Source organism: Megascapheus bottae, chromosome X (genome assembly GCF_031878675.1).
Source record: "Megascapheus bottae isolate mThoBot1 chromosome X, mThoBot2.hap1, whole genome shotgun sequence".
NCBI lineage: Eukaryota > Metazoa > Chordata > Mammalia > Rodentia > Geomyidae > Megascapheus > Megascapheus bottae.
Window position 1 is genome coordinate 40,336,511 of NC_143547.1, and position 21,945 is coordinate 40,358,455.

At 42.0% G+C, this 21,945-nt stretch overlaps 1 protein-coding gene and 1 pseudogene across 4 annotated transcripts in view; one reads left to right on the forward strand and one right to left on the reverse strand.

The window, feature by feature from the left end:
* Taf1 (TATA-box binding protein associated factor 1) overlaps positions 1–21,945 on the reverse strand; it is a 92,764-nt gene that overhangs the window by 65,457 nt on the left and 5,362 nt on the right. The window contains exons 5-18 of one of the 4 annotated variants that reach the window (XM_090325928.1): positions 21,408–21,586; positions 20,163–20,381; positions 18,282–18,500; positions 17,027–17,234; positions 8,865–9,041; positions 8,372–8,499; positions 7,939–8,046; positions 7,654–7,827; positions 6,543–6,716; positions 5,951–6,055; positions 1,993–2,193; positions 1,692–1,833; positions 1,046–1,096; positions 238–368 (exon numbers count right to left, since the gene is read on the reverse strand). In XM_090325928.1, coding sequence (XP_090182054.1) covers positions 238–368; positions 1,046–1,096; positions 1,692–1,833; positions 1,993–2,193; positions 5,951–6,055; positions 6,543–6,716; positions 7,654–7,827; positions 7,939–8,046; positions 8,372–8,499; positions 8,865–9,041; positions 17,027–17,234; positions 18,282–18,500; positions 20,163–20,381; positions 21,408–21,586 — 2,216 coding nt within the window. Of the gene's footprint in view, positions 1–237; positions 369–1,045; positions 1,097–1,691; positions 1,834–1,992; positions 2,194–5,950; positions 6,056–6,542; positions 6,717–7,653; positions 7,828–7,938; positions 8,047–8,371; positions 8,500–8,864; positions 9,042–17,026; positions 17,235–18,281; positions 18,501–20,162; positions 20,382–21,407; positions 21,650–21,945 lie in introns of all 4 variants that reach the window. The other 3 variants (XM_090325926.1, XM_090325929.1, XM_090325927.1) reach the window with 3 other exon arrangements.
* Positions 13,025–14,868, forward strand: LOC150040922 (polyadenylate-binding protein 1 pseudogene; annotated as a pseudogene).

The window sequence follows — 21,945 nt, forward strand, 5'->3', positions numbered from 1 at the left end:
AAAACAACATGGCCGGGAGTTTGGCCTAGTGGTAGAATGCTTGCCTAGCATGCAAGAAGACCGGGGTTCGATTCCTCGGTACTACATACGTAGAAAAAGCTAGAAGTGGTGCTGTGGCTCAAGTAGTAGAGCACTAGCCTTGAGAAAGCCCAAGGACAATGCTTAGGCCAGGAGCTGGCAAAAAAAATAAATAGTATTTTTTTTAAAAATGAACCACAGGCCTAAGAATGTACTTACCTTCAGTCGCTGCTCTGCTGCTATCATGCTATAGTATGCACAGCACTGCTCTGGTGATACCATAGCTCTGATCTCCTCTTCTGTCGGTAAACGAAAATCAGACTTCAGCACCCACCAGTTTGAGTCCATCCCTAGAAAAGACAGAGACCGTCATTGATGCTTTAAAGATAGTAAAAACTGACTGAGGCAATGTCACAGATAGTAACACCATAAATGACTGGTTAAGAAAACCCTACTAGCTTTCTTGTATCTTATATAAAACATCTAACAATCACACAGAATTTCTCAGCAACTAATTATCAAAAAGTCACTCAGGGGCCAGGAGCATGGCCTAGTGGTAATAGTGCATCTCTAGTATGCACTATGCACCAAGACCTAGGTTTGATTCCTTGGTACCACATATACAGAAAAGGCCAGAAGTGGTGCTGTGGCTCAAGTGGTAGAGCGCCAGCCTTGAAAATGCCCAACAATAGTGCTCAGGCCCTGAGTTAAAGCTCTAGTACTATCAAAAAATGTCAATCAGCCTAGAGCTATGGCTCATATCTGTAAATTCTAAACACTCAGGAGACTAAAATTTGATAATTCCAGTTCAAAGCCAGCCAAGGCAGGAAAGCCCCTGAGATTTTTTTATCTCCAATTAACCAGCAAAAAGCCAGAAATAAAGGTATGGTTCAAGTTGGAGACTGTTAGCTTTGAGTGAAAAAACTAAAAGAGACCAGCCTGGCCCTGAATTCAAGCCCTGATGCTGTCTTGCTTTTTGTTTTCAAGGGTAGTCAGTTTCCACATCCACTGTTAAAAGATTTGCTACCTTTTTTTCTTGGTGGTGGTACTGTTTTTGCTTTTGTTGTTGTTTTCCTTTCTGTGGAAGAGAGGTAGACACAGAAAGGAAGGGAAGAAGGGTGAACAAATGCAATCATGCTACACAGTACACACTGTGTGGACAATGACATACGTAATTTGTGGACAAGGATGAAATGGGAGAATGGGTGACATCACTAATCCTAGCTACTCAGGAGGCTGAGATCTGAGGATCAAGGTTCAAAGCCAGCCAAGGTAGGAAAGACCATGAGACTCTTATCTCAAATTAACTACCAGAAAACTAGAAGCAGTGCTTTGATTCAAGTGGTAGAGCACTAGCCTTGAGCTGAAGAGCTCAGAGTCAGCACCCAGGCCTAGAGTTCAAGCCCCACAACTGACCAAAAATTTTTTTAAAAAACATTACCTTCTCCCTTTTCTGTGTCTGTGTCAGTTCTGGGGCTTGAACTCAGGGCCTCATGTTCATGCTTAGTTTTTTTCACTGTCTCACCTGATCTATACCTCCACTTCCTACCTTTTTCTGCCTGCAAAATTTCCTATATAATTAGCTATATGTTTATTGCTTAGCTGAAAATCATTTAATTCATTGGAATTAGGAGAGAATTAAGAGAAGACAAACAAGTAGCCACACTGATGACCTGTGCGTTTGAAGTCAGCACAAAGCTTTAGCCTTTTTCTGATGCTGCTTTCTGAATGGGAAGGAAAGGCCTTTTTTATATCTTCCATTCGGATTCGTCGTGGCCGATCTTTACTCTTCCAAAAGAGGCGATAAATAAAAACCTGTGCAATAAAACAAATATATGTTATTAGGAAAAGGGCAGAAGTTCCAAACAAGGCTGCTTTCTCTTGCTCAACTGATATGCTCTTATTTTTCCTAAAGTTCCTTTAAACCCACGTATTTTTTATGTGTATCTTATTCCTTCCATACTCCATTCTTACCTGCAGAAAGTCTCGAATATGTGTATTGGCCCTTTTGGAGTTGGGCCCAGGAACTTCAAACAAGGGACATTGCTGTCCAACCACAAAAATATCCACTAGTTCCCGAATATAGTAACTCTGTCTTGTTCGAATGATCAAGAAGTCAGTTTCTGGCATCTTATGAAGATAAATTGGTGCACGAAAAAGGTTGTTCTCAAAAGCCTAATAGAAATAGACACAAAAATCATATTAAGAGAAAACCTAGGAAATTAACAGAATAATAAGAAGGAAATGAAGCTTTTTGTTTTATTTTGAATTGTCGTGGGAATTGAACTCTGGACACTGTCCCTGAGCTGTTCAGCTCAAGGCTACCAGCCTACCCCATGAATCACAGCCCCACTTCTGGTTTTCTGGTGGTTAACTGGAGATAAGAGTCTCAAGGACCTTAGTGCCTGGGCTAGCTTTGAACCACGATCCTCCCTCAGATCTCACCCTCCTGAGTAGCTAGGATTACAGAAGTGAGCCACTGCTCCACAGCTTTTTTTTGGGGGGGGGAGTTGGTTTTAAGGCTTGAGCTCAGGACCTGGGCACTGTCCCTGAGCTCTTTTGCCCAAGGTTAGTGCTCTACCACTTGAGCCATAGTGCTACTTCCAGTTTCAAGAGGTTAATTAAGAGTACCATTCTCAGGTAACTGCTTTTTTTTTTGCCAGTTCTGCGGTTTGAACTCAGGGCCTGAGCACTGTCCTTGGGCTTTCTCAAGGCTAGCGCTCTACCACTTGAGCCACAGCACCACTTCTGGCTTTTTCTGTGTATGTGGTACCAAGGAATCAAACCCAGGGAATCATGCATACTAGGCAAGCACTCTACCACTAGGCCACACTCCTGGCCCTCAGGTAACTTTTTTTTATCCCAGACTGGTTTCAAATGTGATCCTCAGAACTCAGTTTCCCAAGTAGATAGGATTACAAGTGTGAGCCACCAGTGCCCATGTTTATATATTTATTTTTTTTAATCTTCATTAGATTATCTAAGGCAAGGGAAGTCTGGCCCATGAAATCATGTTACTTGATAGGACAGATACTTATGCTTCTTATCTATTCCTTTTTGTTGTTGTTGTTGGTTGTGGGGCTTGAACTAAGGGCATGGGCCCTGTCCTTGAGCTTCTTTGTGCTCAAGGCTATCACTCTAACATCTGAGACACAATATCACTTCTGCTTTTGTGGGTCACGGGGCTTGAAATTGGCATGACTTGGGCGCTGTCCCTGAGCACTTCAGCTCAAGGCTAAGGCCCTACCCTTGAGCCAAACCCCACTTCCAGTTTTCTAGAGGTTAATTGGAGATAAGAGTCTCAGGTCCTTTTTTGCCCAGGCTGGCTTTGAACCTTGATCCTCAGATCTCAGCCCCCAGAATAGCTAGGATTACAGGTGTGAGCCACCACTCCTCAGGCTTCTTCTTCTTTTGTGTGTGTGTGTGTGTGTGTGTGTGTGTGTGTGTGTGTGTGTGTGTGTGATTTTTTGGAGTGGTTAATTAGATAAGAGTGTCAAGGAGACTTGGTTTCTTGTCTGTTTCTTGCTAAGTACCTGTATTAATTTTGTATGACCCATGAATGCTCTTCTAAATGTCTAGAGGGTCCTTTAAAAAAAAAAGGCTCCCAAGTGGGGCTGTGGCTCAAGGGGTAGGGCAGTAGACTTGAGCTGAAGGGCTCAGGGACAGTGCGCAGGCCCAGAGTTCAAGCTCCACAACCAATAACAACAACAACAAAAGGCTCCCCACTCTTGATCTAAGGTGTACTCAATAAAATAAATAAGCATACAAAATGCCAAATAATATCTATTATTATCCAATGTCTATTAGAGTATCAACAAAGAATCTTTAAAAATAAAAAGTGAGCCAGGTACTAATGGCTCATGCCTGTAATTCCAACTACTCAGGAGCCTGAGACTCATAGGATCAAGGTTTAGAGTCAGCCTAGACAGAAAAGTCCAGAACTTTGTCTTAACAATAACAACACAAAAAGTACAAAACTAAGCTGGGTGCTGGTGGCTCATGTCTATAATCCTCGGTAATAAAGAGACTGAGATCTGATTAATAGAGTTTGAATCCAGATTGGATTCTGCGTGAGACTCTATCTCAAATTAACCACCAGAAAGCCAAAAGAGAAGCTATGGCTCAAAGTGGTGGAGCACTAGTCTTGAACACAAAAGCTCAGGGACAGTGGCTAGTGTAAGGTCTGCCAAAAGGAAACTCCACGCAGTTCAGGAGAGGGTTTATTGTATGAGGAGAGAGTTGACCTCCTGCTGCCCAAGATGGAGTCAGGCAAGCAAGAGAGCTTATGATGGGAAGTAAGAGATTATATAGGGGGAGGGGTATGGCCACAGTGGAAGCAGATGTAATCTCAGAGGATGCGGAAATACCTCAGACTGGGGGACCTCCCATTGCCCCCAAGAATGCCAGTTGCCAGGGTTATAGTTGCTGAGCGGGGATTTCCAGGGTGCTGGGGGAGAAAGCCAAGAGAAGAAGTCATTTCTTCCAGGCGGATCTAACACCTAGGTGCTGAGTTCAAACCCAGGACCAGAATACACAAACAAAAAATGGACTTTAGCTGGACATAGTGATTCACACCTACAAATCCAGCTACTTAGGAGGCAGAGGTACAGACAATAATGGTTCAGTCTCACATAAAAATGCTTTGGGAGGGGCAGGGAGTTTGGCCTAGTGGTAGACTGCTTGCCTTGCATGCACGAAGACCTGAGTTCGAGTCCTTGGTACCACATACAGAGAGAAAAGCTAGAAGTGGAGCTGAGGCTCAAGTTGTAGAGCAAGTGCAAGGACAGTGCTCAGGCCCTGAGCTCAAGCCCAGAACTGGCAAAAAAAAATGCTTTGGGAGAATAAGCAATAATATAATAATATTGGAATAAACTACATTAAAGGATTAAAGGAAATAGTTACGAATGGCCATGATAAATGAGGGACAGGGGAATAAAGTAGAACAATGCTATTTGATTTCCTCAAGCCATTTGTGGTCCACTGTATTTCCCCTTAAAATTGTACAAGCTGTCAGGTGTCAGTGGCCAGTGGCTCACGCATGTAACCCTAACTCAGGAGGCTGAAATTTGAGCATCATGGCTCAAATTCAACCAAGCAGAAATGTCCATGAGACTCTATCTCCAATAAATTACCAGAAAAGCCAGTTACGTTGAACTGTGGCTGAGGTGGTAGAGCACTAGCCTTGAACACAGAAGTTCAGCGATACAACTCAGATCTTGAGATCAAGCCACAAAACCAGAAAAAAAGGATGCACAAGCTTCAATCAGAGTGGCTCTAGTCTATACTCATTTGAACAAAGAACTAGCAAACATTTCACTATGGTACATTGACCACAACTAATTGTAAACAACCTTTTAAATTTGCTTTACAATGCTAGAAATAGAACTCAGGACCTCTCACATGGTAAGCAAGACCTCTACTACCAAGTAGCATTTCCAGCCCCCAAAATATATCATTTTCAATATAGGATTTAAAATATTCATAAACTATATTACATTATTAATTCAAAGTTGACTTCCTAAAATATCCCGTGTATTTAAAAATTATATTTACTTTTCGTATATAATACATAACTAGAAACCAGTTTCAAGAAAAATATTGTTGAGTTTTGTATTATGGTAATTTCCCTCATATTTGATATATGAATGGTATCTCTCAGGGTGCAGTCTTGGGATTAGGCACTGTCCCTGAACTTCTTTTGCTCAAGGCCAGCACTCTACAGCTTGAGCAACAACACAACTTCCTGTTTGTTCTGTTTATGTGGTACTGAAAAATCAAACCCAGGGCTTCATGCATGCAAGCACTCTACCACTGAGCCACATTCTCAGCCCATAAGTAGTATCTTAATCAGCTAAAGTTAGTTCTTTCTGGCAAAGTTAAGTTTCTTTCTGTCAATTTACTTAGGAGAGAGTGAAAAAAGAAAATTAATCACCTGTAGTAATTGGCCAGGATGGAGGGAGCCCAGAAAAGGTGATGTATGGCAGTAAACAGTTTCCCCATATTTACAATCTGGTGCTCCAGGATCTTTTCCAGGTTTCTACGAGAAACAGAAAACTCAGTTAATGCAATAAATACATTTATATATTATGCTTCATAAGCACGGCATTTATATAAAGTATATGAAGATCAAAATACATAAACTATATAAACATAAAATACATGTTCACAGATTATCTTTAAGTATCTTCAGCGATATTAACAACAAATATATTTTTTTGTCAGTTGTGGGACTTGAACTCTGGGCCTAGGCGCAGTCCCTGAGCTCTTTAGCTCAAGGCTACCATTTAACCCCTGGGCCTGGGCATTATCCCTGTGCTCTTCAGCTCAAGGCTACCCACCCTGCCCCTTGGGCCACAGCCACACTTCTGGTTTTCTAGTGGTTAATTGGATATAAGGGTCTCACATTCTTTAGTGCCTGGGGTGGCTGTAAACCACAATCCTCAGATCTCAGCCTCCAGATCAGCTAGGATTACAAGTGTGAGCCACCATGCACAGCAACAACAAATAATTTTTAGCAGACTCACTCGTTTGTAGTAGTTTTTTATCTTGGTTGCCATGCCAACTTGCATCATTAAGGGTCCATTTTCTTCACTGTACTCTGCAAGAATAAGATCTCCATCTTTGCCTGTGAGGTCCTGAGGTGTGCGCATAAAAAACATTTCTCCACCACCTGAAGCTTGCCTTTCCTGTTCTCTCATCTGTCAAGAACAAAGAAAATACAATCAAGTTCCTGACAGAACAAATACACACTGATCTGATGACAAATTGATTCAAGCACCAAAAGTACTTTATAGTATTTTTCAATTTCACTGTGGGTTTTTTTGGCCAGTCCTGGGTCTTAAACTCAGGGCCTGAGCACTGTCCATGGGCTTTCTCAAGGCTAGAGCTCTTTCGAGCCACAGCACCACGCCCCACTTTTTCTATGTATGTGGTACCAAGGAATTGAACCCGGGTCTTCGTGCATGCTAGACAAGCACTCTATCACTAGGCCAAACTCCCAACCCCATACAATTATCTTTCTATAAGTCTTAGTTGAAAATTTTTGAAAGTTGCAATAATTGTGACACTTTACCTTTAATATATTTTCATATGCATGTTTTAATAAAGATACTCTCCTAAATAACCAAAACAGGGCTGGGAGTTTGGCCTAGTGGTTAAAGTGCTTGCCTAGCATGCATGAAGACCTGGGTTCGATTCCTCGGTACCACATACATATAAAAAAGCTGGAAGTGGTGCTGAGGCTCAAGTGGTAGAGCTCTAGCCTTGAGAAAACCGAAGGACAGTGCTCAGGCCCTGAGCTCAAGCCCAGGACTGGCAAAAAAAAAATAACCAAAACAGCATTCTATAACACAAGAAAATAATTCTCTAAAAAATCAAAAATCCAGAATTATTTTGCCCATCTGTACTCCAATTATTTTATTTCTTTTTTTGTGTGGTTCATGGGGCTTGAACTCCGCCTGGGTGGGCACTGTCCTTGAGCCAAGCCCCACTTCCCATTTTCTAGTCTCAGGTCCTTTTGTGTCCGGGCTGGCATTGAACCTTGGTCCTCATGTCTCAGCCTCCTGAGTAGCTAGGATTACAAGGGAGAGCCACCATGCCCAGTAACTTTTTTTTCTATCCATGGTTCAACCATACCTTGGCCTTCTTTTTTATGTGTTTTAGTAAAGGCTGAACTGCATGGGGACCTGGCTGAGATAGTGCCCCAAAGGAATATTTTTTCAGTGGTGGGCGATGGAACTGCCGGAGTTTGATGGGTCCCATGTGGGTAGGAAAGAAGGGTTGCCGTAATTCCACAGCAGGAATTGAATGCTAAAAGAGGACATAGAAGATACAGAATATGAATAAGTCATTCCAGATAAGATTTTCCATCAGAGAAGAGCATGCAGGTACCCCACAACAATAGAAAAATTGAATCTGTACCTGGATAATATTCCCTCCAAAAGTACCTCGAAGTCCTTGCTGTTTGGGGTAGTAATACTCATCATTCGAGAGATTCCATGGATCTTTCACTTCCGGTTGAGACATGTTCTAATGATAAATCATCAAATAAACCTCAGTCAGACTACCTTTCTTCATTGTCTTCCTCCCTTCCTTCCTTATTTTCTTTCCTTTTTTTGCCAGTCCTGTACTTTGAACTCGGGGCCTGAGCACTGTCCTTGGGTTTTCTCAAGGCCAGCACTCTATTACTTGAGCCACAGCACAACTTCAGGCTTTTTCTATGTATGTAGTATCAAGAAATCAAACCCGGGTCTTTGTGCATCCTAGGCAAGCACTCTATCACTAGGCCAAACTCCAGGCCTGTATTGTCTTTCTTTGTATTTATAAACACCAAGCCCCTTTTGCCCTCACAGACCTGTTGTGGTTCCTCCTTAATAACTCCCGTTTTCCCTAAGAGAATTCGACTCTTCTTCAGGGATGATTCTTTCTTACTTTCTTTAGAGGGGGAATTAGAAGTGGCCTCTTCTTTCTCATCAGGAATTTCTGAGAATAAAATAAAACAGACTCTGGAATTGGATTCCTGAATAATCTAATTTTTTTCACTGACATTTTTGCAGTCCTTAATTAGATCTCACACCCCAGCCCAGAACACTTCTAGTCCATAACTTAATGTAATGAAACTATGTGCTTGACATGTTAAAGGTGCTACTTTCAACATTCCTACATAAGTTTTCTTTGAGAATAGAAATACTAAAATCAGCAACAGCACTGCTATCTCAAAGTGTTATCGAGTAGTTAAGTTTCAAATTTGACCTTCTCCAACTTTTGTGATGTCTTCTTGCCCTTTGACTTTACCAGCAGACTTTTCAAAGATGGATAAAGAACAGTAGGCTCTACCAGTGACATACCTAAAATAAGGTTTTCATCATTGGGATCAAGAGTCAAAACAGGAGGTTCCAACAAGCAGGGCATAGCCTGAGCATCCCAAATGATATTATCCTCCCAGCGTCCATATACCAAGTCTTCATTATCAATGGGAAAAATGGAATACCAAGGTTTATCATCATCCAAAGTGGCTGTAAAACCTAGACAAAATAAAGTAAAAAATAGCAAAAAGAGAATGAAATAGACAAACTTATACCCTTTCGATCATGGCCCTACCAAAGAGAAAAAGTAAAGCTTAGCTGTACACCTTCCAAATAAAATGTATTCCTGCTAAAAAAAATGTTTCAGATGGTGAGAATGTAGCTCAGTGATAGAGTGCTTGCCTAGCATGCATGAAGCCCTGAGTTCAATTCCACAGTACAACATAAAAAGAAAAAGCCAGAAGTGGTGCTGTGGCTCAAGTGGTAGAGTGCCATGAACAAAAGAAGCTCAGGGACAGTGCCTAAACCATGAGGTCTTGCCCAAAGCCTGGCAAAAAACAGTTTCAGATATGGACTAAAGTTTCAAGCAAGGCTCACATGGTGGAGCACGCAATTAGCAAGAACAAAGCACAGTATTTATACTTCAATTTTTTTTGCCTGTCCTAGAGCTTGAGCTCAGGGCCTGGGTACTATACTTGGGCTTTTCCTCAAGGCTAGCAATCTACCACTTGAGCCACAGTACCTCTTCCAGCTTTTTTTTATGCATGTGGCACCTAGGAATCAAACCCGAGTCTTCATTCATGCTAGGCAAGCACTTTACTGCTAGGCCAAACTCCCGACCCGTATAGTTCAGTTTTGATTAAAGAAAAAACTCGGGCTTGGAGCGTGGCTTAGTAGTAATGTCCTTGCCTAGCACGCACGAACCCTGAATTCTATTTCTCAGTACCACAAACAGAAAAAGTCGGAATTGGTACTGTAGCTCGTGGTAGAGTGCTAGCCTTGAGAAACTCAAGGACAGTGCCCAGTCCGTGATTTTAAACCACAGGACTAGCAAAAAATAAACAACCCAAAAAGACATTGTGAAAAATACCAAATATATAATTTTTTTCCAGTTCTGGGGCTTGAATTCAGGGCTAGCGCTCTACCACTTGAGCCACAGCACCACTTCTGGCTTTTCTTTGTATGTGGTACCACTAGGCCAAATTCCTGGCCCAAAATATATAATTTTTAAAAATTGGGGTTGGAGGGGCAGGAATTTGGCATAGTGGTAGCATGCTTGCCTAGCATGTACAAAGACCCATGTTCCATTCCTCGGTACCACATACATTAAAAAAAAAAATCTGGAAGTGGTGCTGAGGTTCAAGTGGGAGAGAGCTCTGGCCTTGAGAAAATCCAAGGACAGTGCTCAGGTCCTTAGCTCAAGCCCAGGACTGGCAAAAAAAAACTTTTAAAAAAGAAATTGATGTTGGGAATGTGGCCTAGTGTTAGAGTGCATGCCTAGCATGTATGAAGCACTGGGTTTAATTCCTCAGTACCACATTAACAAAAAAAGCCAGAAGTAGTGTTATAGCTCAATTAGTAGAGTGATAGCTATAGCAAAAAGAAACTCAAGGACATGGCCTAGGCCTGAGTTTAAGCCCCAGGACCGGCAAAAACAAACAAACCCTGAAACTGTCTGTAATATATCCTTACAAACCCAAATATCCATTGTAAACCCTTAATATACTATCTCTTACTCAGCATTACAGACACACACACACACACACACATACAGCCAGCTTTTTTTCCATTTTTACTGTCATTTTGTTTTAAATTTCGATTATAAATCCATTTCTATAAGACATCAAATATGCTATTTGTTGCATAGCTCATATTCTTTTAATTTTACATGTTTCTTTTAAGTAAAAAGACATGGCCTAGTGGTAAAGTTCTTGCCTACTATGCACAAAGCCCTGTGTTTGATTCCTTGATACCACATACACAGAAAAGGCCGGAATTAGTATTGTGGCTCAAGTGTTAGAGTAGAGCCTTGAGGAAGTCAAAGGACAATGCCCAGGCCCTCAGTTCAAGTCCCAGGACTGGCAAAAAAAAAGATATACAGCTGAGCTCTGGTAGCTGAAGACTAGCTAGCCACTCAGGAGTCTGAGATCTGAGGAACTGGGCTCAGAGCCATCCCCGGTATGAAAGTCTGTGAGACATTTATCTCTAATTAGCCACTAGAGTGATAGCCTTAAGCTGAAGAGCACAGGGATACTGCCAAGGCCCTAATTTCAAGCCCTATGACAAAAAGAAATAGAGAGAGAGAGCGAGATAGATAGATAGATAGAAAGAGAGGGGGGGGAAAGGAAGGGAAGAGAAGGGAAGGGAAGGGAAGAGAAGAGGGGCAAAAAAAGGGGGAGGAGAGGAGCTGGGCACCAATGGTTCATACTTATAATCCTACCTACCTACCCAGAAGACTGAGATCTGAGGCTCAAAATTCAAAGTCAGCACAAGCACAAAAGTCTCTGAGACTTTTTTTTTTGCCAGTCTTGGTTTAAACTCAGGGTCTGAGCACTTTCTCAAGGCTAGAGCTCTACCACTTGAGCCATAGAACCGCTTCTGACTTTCGTATGTGGTACCGAGTAATCAAACTCGGCTCTTCATTTATGCTAGGCAAGCACTCTTCGCACTAGGCCAAACTCCAAGCCTTTTTTTTTTAATTTGGACTGTCGTGGGGCTTGAACTCTAGGCCTGGGTGATGTCCCTGAGCTCTTCAGCACAAGGCTAGCACTCTACCACCTTGTGCTACAGCACTACTTTGGATTTTCTGATGGTTAATTAGAGATAAGAGTCTCACAGACTTTAGTGCCCAGACTAGACTGGATTTGAACCATGATCCTCAGATTTCAGTCTCCTTAGTAGTTAGGATTACAGTTTTAAGCCACCACCTCCAGGTTGTCCCTGAGACTCTTATCTTTAATTAACCACCAGAAAAAACCTAAGTACCTAAGATTGCATTTGTAATCCAATGATACATTAAGAATTAGTTAAATAAAGAGCCAGTTGGTAGAGTGCTTGCCTAGCATGCAGGAAGTCTTGGGTTCAATTCCTCAGCACCACAAACATAGAAAAAGTCAGAAGTGGTGCAATAGCTCAAGTGGTAGAGCCTCTAGCCTTGTAAAAGCCCAAAGACGGTGCTTAGGCCTTGATTCCAAGCCCCAGGACTGGCAAAAAAAAAGAATACCTGGCCAGGCACCAGTACCAGAATCAGTTAGCAGCCAGCCTGCCAGGAAAGTCCATGAGATGCTAATCTCCAAAAAAGTATTCAGAAAAAAGACAGGCACTATGTCTCAACCAGTGCTAGCCTTGAATACTCAGGGACAGCACCAACAACCTGAGATCAAGCAAAAAAAAGAGACAAAAAAGTGTAAGTAACTGTAAGCATTCTGTATATCAGCTTTAGAATTAACAACTACAGCCGGTGCTGTGGCTCACTCCCGTAATCCTATCTACTGAGGAGGCTGAGATCTGAGGATCAAGGTTCAAAGCCAGCACGAACACAAAAGGACCTATAAAACTCTATCTCCAATTAACCTCTAGAAAATGGAAAGTGGGGCTTGATTCAAGGGTTGGGAGGTAGCCTTGAGCTGAAGAGCTCAGGGACAGCGCCCAGGCCCAGTTCAAGCCCCACGACCCACAAAATAATAATAATAATAATAATAATAATTAACCTTCTCCTCAGTGGTTAGTGCTGAGAGTGCTGAGTATATGCTCCGGGCTCCAAACACATATTTATTATTTAAAAAATAAAAAAAAATCTAAAAAATCCTTTAAACCCCCCCCAAAAAATTTACAAAAAATCTGTGTGTCCCCCTCCGGAGACTTACTTTTCCCCCTTCCTCCTCTTATAAAATAACCTGGTGAAGCAGCTAAGACCAACCTGCCCGCCAGCCCGCCCCCGGCCTTGCAGAAGCTCCAAGAAGAAACCCAGAGACCTTCCCATGCTGCCAGCCTCTCACCCAGCCTGCAGCCACCCCCGCGGCGGCCGTTGACCCCGCGGTGGCCGTTGACCCCGCGGTGGCCGTTGATGAGTCATCGTTTCCGGTTGATTTTTGTCCCTCTGCGCTGCGCCCCCTCCCTTCCCCCCAGCTCCCCTCAGGGCCTCATGATCATGGCCTATAGCCCAGCGAGCAGCCATGCTGAGATGAACTACAGCGTCCCCCAGCTATCCCATGGCCTTGCTCTACGTGGAGGATCTACACTCCGATGTGACCAAGGCGATGCTCTAGGAGAAGTTCAGCCCAGCCAGGCTCATCCTCTCTATCCGGGTCTGCAGAGACATGATCATCCGCGGCTCCTTGGGCTACGCGTATGTGAACTTCCAGCAGCCGGCGGATGTGGAGCGTGCCTTGGACACCATGAATTTTGAAGTTATAAAGGACAAACCAGTACGTATCATGTGGTCTCAGCATAATCCATCACTTCGTAAAAGTGGAGTGGGCAACATATTCATTAAAAATTTGGAGAAATCCATTGATAATAAAGCACTATATGATACATTTTCTGCTTTTGGTAACATTCTTTCGTGTAAGGTGGTTTGTGATGAAATTGGTTCCAAGATTTTGAGACACAGGAAGCAGCTGAAAGAGCTATTGAAAACATGAATGGGATGCTTCTAAATGATCGCAAAGTATTTGTTGGAAGATTTAAGTCTCATAAAGAATGAGAAGCAGAACTTGGAGATAGGGCAAAAGAATTCACCAATGTTTACGTCAACAATTTTGGAGAAGATATGGATGATGAGCGCCTTAAGGAACTCTTTGGCAAGTTTGGATTTGCCTTAAGTGTGATAGTAATGACTGATGAAAGTGGGAACCAAAGGATTTCGATTTGTAAGCTTTGAAAGGCATGAAGATGCACACAAAGCTGTGGATGAGATGAATGGAAAGGAGCTCAATGGAAAACAAATTTACGTTGCTCAAACTCAGAAAAGTAGAACAACAGACGGAACTTAAGCACAAATTTGAGCAGATGAAGCAAGATAAGGTAAGGTCACCAGATACCAGGGTGTTAACCTTTATGTGAAAAATCTTGATGATGGTATTGATGATGAGCGACTCCAGAAAGAGTTTTCTCCATTTGGTACAATCACTAGTGCACAGGTTATGATGGAAGGTGGTCGAAGCCAAGGGTTTGGGTTTGTGTGTTTCTCATCCCCACAAGAAGCCACTAAAGCAGTTACAGAAATGAATGATAGAATTGTGGCCACAAAGCCACTATATGTAGCTTTAGCTCAGCAGAAAGAAGAGCAACAGGCTCACCTCACTAATCCGTATATGCACAGAATGGCAAGTGTATGAGCTGTGTCCAATCCTGTAATCAACCCCTACCAGCCAGCACCTCCTTCAGGTTACTCCATGGCAGCTATTCCATAGACTTAGAACCGTGCTGCATACTTTTCTCCTAGCCAAATTGCTTAACTAAGACCAAATCCTCACTGGACTGCTCAGGGTGCCAGACCTCATGCATTCCAAAATATCCCCGGTGCTATCTGCCCAGCCACTCTTAGATCACCATTTAGGACTATGAGACCAGCTTCTTCACAGGTTCCACGAATCATGTCCACACAGCGTGTTGCGAACACATCAACACAAAAAAGGGTCCACATCCTGCAGCTGCTGCTACAGCAGCCACTCCTGCTGTCCACACCGTTCCCAAGTATAAATACACTCCAGGAGTCCACAATCCTCAGCAATATCTTAATACACAGCCACAAGTTACCATGCAACAGCCTGATGTTCATGTACAAAGTCAGGAACCACTGACTGCTTCCATGTTGGCATCTGCCCCCAAGGATGTTTCCACTTATCCAAGCCATGCATCCTACTCTTGCTGGTAAAATCACTGGCATGTTGTTGGAGATAGGTAATTCAGAACTACTTCACATGAGTCTCCAGAGTCTCTGTGTTCTAAGGTTAATGAAGCTGTAGCTGTACTACAAGTCCACCAAGCTAAAGAGGCTGCCCAGAAAGAAATTAACAGTGCCCCTGGTGATCCAACTGTTTAAAAATTGATCAGAAACCATGAAAAATATGTAAACATCAAAAAACTTGAATATTATGAAAAAATTACAAAATATAAAATAAATTTTAAAAAGGAAAAGAAACTTTGAACCTTATGCACCGAGCAAATGCCAGGTCTAGCAATCAGTGCTAGTCCTAGATTACTTGATTTAAAAACAAAAAAAAACTACAAAAATAGTAAAATATAAAAATAAATTAATGTTTTATAGACCCTGGGAAAAAAGTTTTCAGCAAAGTACAAAAATTTAAAGCACTCCTTTCTTTGTGTAATTCTTTATAGGATGTCAGTTCTTTTTTTTTTTTAAAGACTCTTTTATTTTTTTTTATTTTTTTTTATTTTATTTTTTGCCAGTCCTGGGCTTGAGCACCACTTCCGGCTTTTTTTTCTTATGTATGTGGTATCAAGGAAATCGAACCCAGGTCTTCATGCATGCAAGGCAAGCACTTTAAGCACTAGGCAAAACTCCCAGCCCTAGGATGTCAGTTCTAAGTAAGAGAATTGATAAATATGCAAGGAAACATAATTTGGATTAAAAAATTCTTGCTTTACAGTGAAATATAATAATTAACTACAAAAAGAAAACTACCAAAAAAAAAAGAGAGCTCAATTACACAAAATAGATGACTGAGGAAGCACATTATAAAGTTAATAATTGTAAGGCATCAGTGGCTCATCTTGTAATTCTAGCTACTCAAGAGGCTAGCTAACCTTCAGCAAAAATCCTCAAGGAAGGAATTTCAGGCTCTGAGTTTAGGCCCTAGGACTGATTAAGGAAAACAAAAAGTCGTGGCCAGGAGAATGCTTGCCTAGCATGCACGAAGATCCCAGTTCCATTCCTTGGTACCACATACAACCACATACATAGAAAAGGCCAGAAATGGTGCTATGGCTCAAGAGCTCTAGCCTTGATAAAGTCAAAGGACAGTGCTCAGGCCCTGAGTTCAAGCCCCAGGACTGCTGGCCAGGAGTGTAGCCTAGTGGAACAGTGCTAGCCTTAGGTTTGATTTCTCAGTATCACATACAAAGAAAAAGCCACAAGTGGTACTGTGGTTCAAGTGGTAGAACACAAGCTTTAAGAAAGCTCAAGGCTAGGCACAGTGGCTCACGCCTGTAATCCTAGCTACTCAGGAGGCAGAGATCTGAGGATCAAGGTTCAAAGCCAGCCCAGGCACAAAAGGACCTGAGACTCTTATCTCCAATTAACCTCTAGAAAATGGGAAGTGGGGCTTGGTTCAAGGGTAGGGTGGTAGCCTTGAGCTGAATAGCTCAGGGACAGTACCCAGGCCAAGTTCAAGCCCCATGACCCACCAAAAAAAAGGCTCAATGACAGTCCCAGTCCCTGAATTCAAGCCCCAAGACTGGCAAAAAAATTTATACTCTATTTTCAAGCTGCATGGCATACTTTTTTAAACCTAACTTTTTTTAACTTAAGAAGAAAAGCATACTTTAGAATTACAATGCTAATGGTGCTTTGGAAACAAAAATATTCCATGAAAATGTAAGTAATGTTATGGGTTGGGAGTTTGGCCTAGTGGTAGAGTGCTTGCCTATCATGCATGAAGACCTGGGTTCAATTCCTCAGTACCACATAAATAGAAAAAAAGGCTGGAAATGGTGCTGAGGCTCAAGTGTTAGAGTTGCAGCCTTGAGAAAGCCCAAGGATAGTGCTGAGGCCCTGAGCTCAAACACAGGACTGGCAAGGGAAAAAAAGAAAATATAAGTATTGTTATATTACAGACATCAGTAACTTCAACAATGCTTTCAGCTGAATCTGAGGATCGCAATTCAAAGCCAGCTTGGGAGGAAAGCCAGTGAGACTCTTATCACCAATTAACCATCAAAAAGGCAGAAGGAGAGCAATGGCTCAAGTTTAAAGCACTAGCCTTTAGCAAAGAAGCTCAGGGAAAGCATTCACACCTTGAGTTCAAACTCTATGACCAAAAACAAAAACAAAACAAAACAAAAGTCCAATACTCTAAGAAGCCAGGATTTATCCTAGCTATTTGAGGAAGAAAAATTTACAAACTAAGAATCAAAGCCCAGATCCAAGACATTTCATTATCTCCACAACCCAAAAGATCACAGCTATAATTATCTGAGATAAAGTAAGTATGCTAGATACAACTTGCACAAGAACATACCTTGCTGAACATTGTATGCCATGGCATTCCTAGTCATACTGGAAGGAAGCCAACCTGCCAAGCTTGCTCGCTGAGGTTTTGTCTCTTTATGTTTGACATCTTCCCCATCCCAGATGATATCATCCTCCCAATGCAGTTGAGTCACCATTAGAAAGTTTTCATCAGCCAGAAGATCAATGCCATTGCTTTCCTCAAGCTTCTTTAAATCCTGCAGAAATGTGGAAAGAGGGCCGGGAGTTTGGCCTAGTGGTAGAGTGCTTGTCTAGCATGCACGAATACCTGGGTTCGATTCCTCGGTACCACATACATAGAAAAAAGCCGAAAATTGTGCTGAGGCTCAATTGGTAGAGCTCTAACCTTGAGAAAGTCCAAGGACAGTGCTCAGGCCCTGAGCTCAAGCCTAGGACTGGCAAAAAAAGAAAAAAAGAAATGTGGAAAGAACAACAAATCTCTCATAAGTCCAAAGTCCCAACATAGCAGAGCACTGTGGCTCACACCTGTAACCCTAGCTACTCAGGTGGCTGAGATCTGAGGATTGCAGTTCAAAGTCAGCAATAAAGAACCTGAGATGCTTATCTCCAATTAACCACCACAAAAATGGAAGTGGCACTGTGGTTCAAGGGGTAGGGCAGTAGCCTTAAGCTGAAGAGCTCAGGAACAATGCTCAGGCTCAGGGGTAGGAGAGTGCCTTGAGCTGAAGAGCTCAAGGACAGTGCCCAGGCCCAGAGGTCAAGCCCCATGACTGACAAAAAAAGTCCCAACACAAATCCCAAATCAGATTCATGAAACATTATCTAATCTGTTATTTTAGGGCTCAGAATGTAGCTCAGTGTGCTTGCTGAGCATGGGTGAGGATTTGAGTTTGATCCCTGACACTGAAAAAAAGAAAATCCTGAGTTGGAGGCATTACTCAGGTGGCAGATCACCTATCGACCAAAAGCACAAGGACCTAAATTCAAGCTCTAGGATGGCCCTAAGTACCAAAAATAGGTGTTTGAGAAAACCGCCTGATAATGAAATATTCACTGCCTCTTTTCCCTTTTTGAATATAGAACAGCACTCAATTCATAAACAAGACCCTTAAAATGGTGCTCATTAATCAAGGTGATTTACCATACTAAGCAAAGACTTACACACCTAAATTTTGTATCAAAGGAATCTGACCCAGTATTTAACTAAAAAGATTAGTAAAAAAAAAATGTCAATGCTATAAACATATATAGAGAATCCTTTCTTACATATCAATCCTGCTTACCTCCATCATTCTGCATTTTATCATAGGTTCATGTTCATTTTTTCTCAGCTTGAATCCATAATCAAACCCACTGCCATCTTCAGGGACACCTAGCATATCATACCACAGTCGAGCAGGACCATAACGCCACTCGGCCACTCTTGGTTTGGTATCCATCACTTTATCTGTATCTCCAGTTAACTGGGAAAACTTTGACTCAACAGGAGCCATCATTGTGATCTGTAAAATAGCAAAGAAGTAGAAAGGAAAATCCTTATCCCAGATGTCCTAAGACTTCAAGAAAATAACAATTTAGCCCGTGGTGGCTCATACCTATAATCCTTTTTTTTCATATATTTTTTATTGTAGTTAATAGAAGGGTTACATTATGTTTGCCAGATAGAAAGTGCATTACTTCACATACATTGATACCCTTTCTCATATCTTGGTCCCCATTTCCCTCTCCCCACCCCAGCCCCTCATCTTGTTTTCCTCCCTTTCCTATCCGACTTCAAATAACCAAATACGCATATATACAATATATCAGATAACCAGGTGAAATACTGTAACAATATGAGATAACCAAGGGACAGCAAAAGAGATGAGAGATAACATAGTACATTAAGGACAACAAGCACTCATTATATGGCTTTTGTTTCTATATCCTGGAAGTCCTTTCATTTAGCATCATTCCATTTGACCTAATGAATCTAGGTTTTGTTCTATTGTAAATCTCTGCTAGGAGAGCCCAAGGTTTCTACTGATTATGACAAATGAGGGAAACCATTGAGCCTATGTTCCTTTGAGACTGGCTTACTTCACTTAATATGATTTTTTTCTAAGTCTTTCCATTTCCTTACAAATGGGGCAATGTCGTTTTTTCTGATAGCAGCACAGAATTCCATTGTGTATAAATACCACATCTTGTTGATCCACTCATCAACTGAGTGGCATCTCGGTTGGTTCCATATCTTTGCTATTGTAAATAATGCTGCAATGAACATCGTTGTGCTAGCGGATTTAGTATGTCCTTGTTTCTGGACCTCACACCTGTAATCCTAGTTACTCAGGAGGCTGAGATCTGATGATCAAGGTTCAAAGCCAGCCCAGGCCCAAAAGGACCTGAGACTCATCTCCAATTAACCTCTAGAAAATGGGAATTGGGGCTTGCATCAAGGGTAGGGTGGTATCCTTGAGCTGAAAAGCTTAGGGACAGAGCCCAGGCCGAGTTTAAGCCCCATGACCCACAAAAAAAAAAAGAAAAAGAAAAATTTTACAACAGGAAGGTGAATTCGATGGAACACTAGGACGATTCTTTTGTGTGTGTGTGTGTGTCTGTGTGTGTCATGGGGCTTGAACTCTGGGCCTGGGTGCTGCTCCTGAGCTCTTCAGCTCAAGGCTACCCTCCTAACCCTGGGCCTTTTGTCCCTGAGCGCTTCAGCTCAAGGCTACTGTGCTACCCTTGAGCCCCAGTTTTCTAGTGGTTAATTGGGTTCTTTAGTGCATGCTGGCTTTGAACCTCGATCCTCAGATCTCAGCCTCTTGAGTAGCTAGGATTACAGGAGTGAGCCACTGCACTGGCTGTATATTAGGATGATTCTTGAACAAGAATCTTTACCTGGAGTTAGGATGTGAAAAATGCTGAAATTACAGCACATTTGTCATTTACATGTAGTGGTGAATCAATTACTATTTAGTAGTGTATCAACATCTGTACCACCCTGATGCCTCATTTCAATTCCCTATCAAATACTTTTCTATTACTATGAGAAAGGGGAAGCTACTGGATTTAACTCAGAATTACTCGGTAATTAGCATAGAACTCTGCCTATAAGGTATTACTCTCAACAATATGTGCACTTCTTGTAGGCTTTATAATCCAAAGTCTACGTGTTTGCTTACTTCGTCATCAGAAAGACACTGCTCCGGAGGTGGTGGTGGAGCATAGTCATAGTTCCACAAAGACTTCTGGCTGGTTTCTACTTCTACAGAGGACTCCACCTCTGGGGCTTGCTCCTCCTGTATCAGCTCACGGTGCTTCTTCTTCCTCTTTCTCCGAGCACTCCGCCAAACGGATGGAATATTTTTCCCTGGTCCAAAAAGACGTAAGAAGCGTAATACCTAGGACATGGGACACATCACCATGTTAGCAATCAATGTTGGATATGGAAATAGTACCATTCAGGTCTGAAAATTCATGTTATAATAGGATCAATTCAATTGTAAGGGGAAGAATCAAGGATGTTGTATTCAGATTGATTACACTTACCATGGAAGTGAACAAGCATCCTTCACTAATTTGAACTGTTTATTAAAGATAACAGGAAAATTTCTAATAAAAACTGTGTAAGGCTGAGAACGAGTGGCTAATTCCATAATCCTAGCTACTCAAGAGGCTGAGATATGAGGATCAAGGTTCAAAGCCAGTACTAGCAAGAAGGTCTGTGAGACTCTTATATTAACCAGCAAAAAGTTTAAAATAGGAGCTGTGAAGGTTGTTCAGTGGTAGAGTGTTTGCCTACAATGCATGAAGCCCTGGATGCAATTCCTCAGTACCACATGAACAGAAAAAGCCGGAAGTGGTACTGTGGCTCAAGTGGTAATGCATTAATTAGCATTGAACACTGAAAGCTCAGGAACAGTGTCCAGAAAAAAGAAAAACCTGCCAGGTGTTGGTGGCTCATGCCTATAATCCTAGGTACTCAGAAGGCTGAGCTCTGAGGATCACAGTTCGAAACCAGTCCAGGCAGGAAAGACTGTGAGACTTTTCTCTCCATGATCAAGGTGTGAACTCAAGGTACTTAGCATTCACTTAAATGTTTACATACAGCTGGCATTCAACCACAAAAGTCATACCTCCAGCCAGGCATTTTTGGCAGTTATTTTGAAGATGGGAGTATCATGGACTTTTTTGATCACCTAACCTCAAACCATGATAGTCTGTATCTCAGCTTTCTGAGCAGCTAGGATCATAGGCATGAGCCATTAGCACATATCTTCACTAAAAAGTTTCAGATAGACAATTCAATTATGTTAGTAAATAAGGAAGCCATCAGATCTAGTTCATTCTGCAATCAGCATCACAATAACATAATTCAGTTATGTAGAAGAGGTTAGTAGTTTGATGGCATTCTCCCTATAAAGTACCTTTCCGGGCCGAAATTCTGGAAAAAGTTCTGTGACACTTGGCAACAGCTTTGTAGCATCATGCTGCATAATCCCCGCCAATGGTAGAGTCAGCTTTCCATCCTCACATTCTGCCTGTGTTACTTCTTGAGGTCCCATTTCAGATTCTGAGTCAGAGGAACTACTGAAGTCCACTTTCTCTGAGGCCAAAGAGGAAGGGGCAATGATGGAGGGCAAGATGATGCCTTCTCCATCTTCAGACACTGCAACAAGGAAGAGAAATCCCTGTGGCATGTAACTGTGAGTATATTTCCTCAATGTCAGCTATCATTCACTCTAGGCTATGTGAACAGCTTACTGGCAGGGGATAGAATCCCAAGCACCCAGATTACTAGTATGCAACCCAGAAAACGTATCCAGTTTATTATTTCCCATCACCCTCAACTCACCTTTTACCTCATACCCTAGGATTATAATAAGAGAAAACAAACACTAGTACTACATTTACTACTTTCCATAATTAACAAATAGTGTGTCCGTTTTTGTGACCAACAGCAAA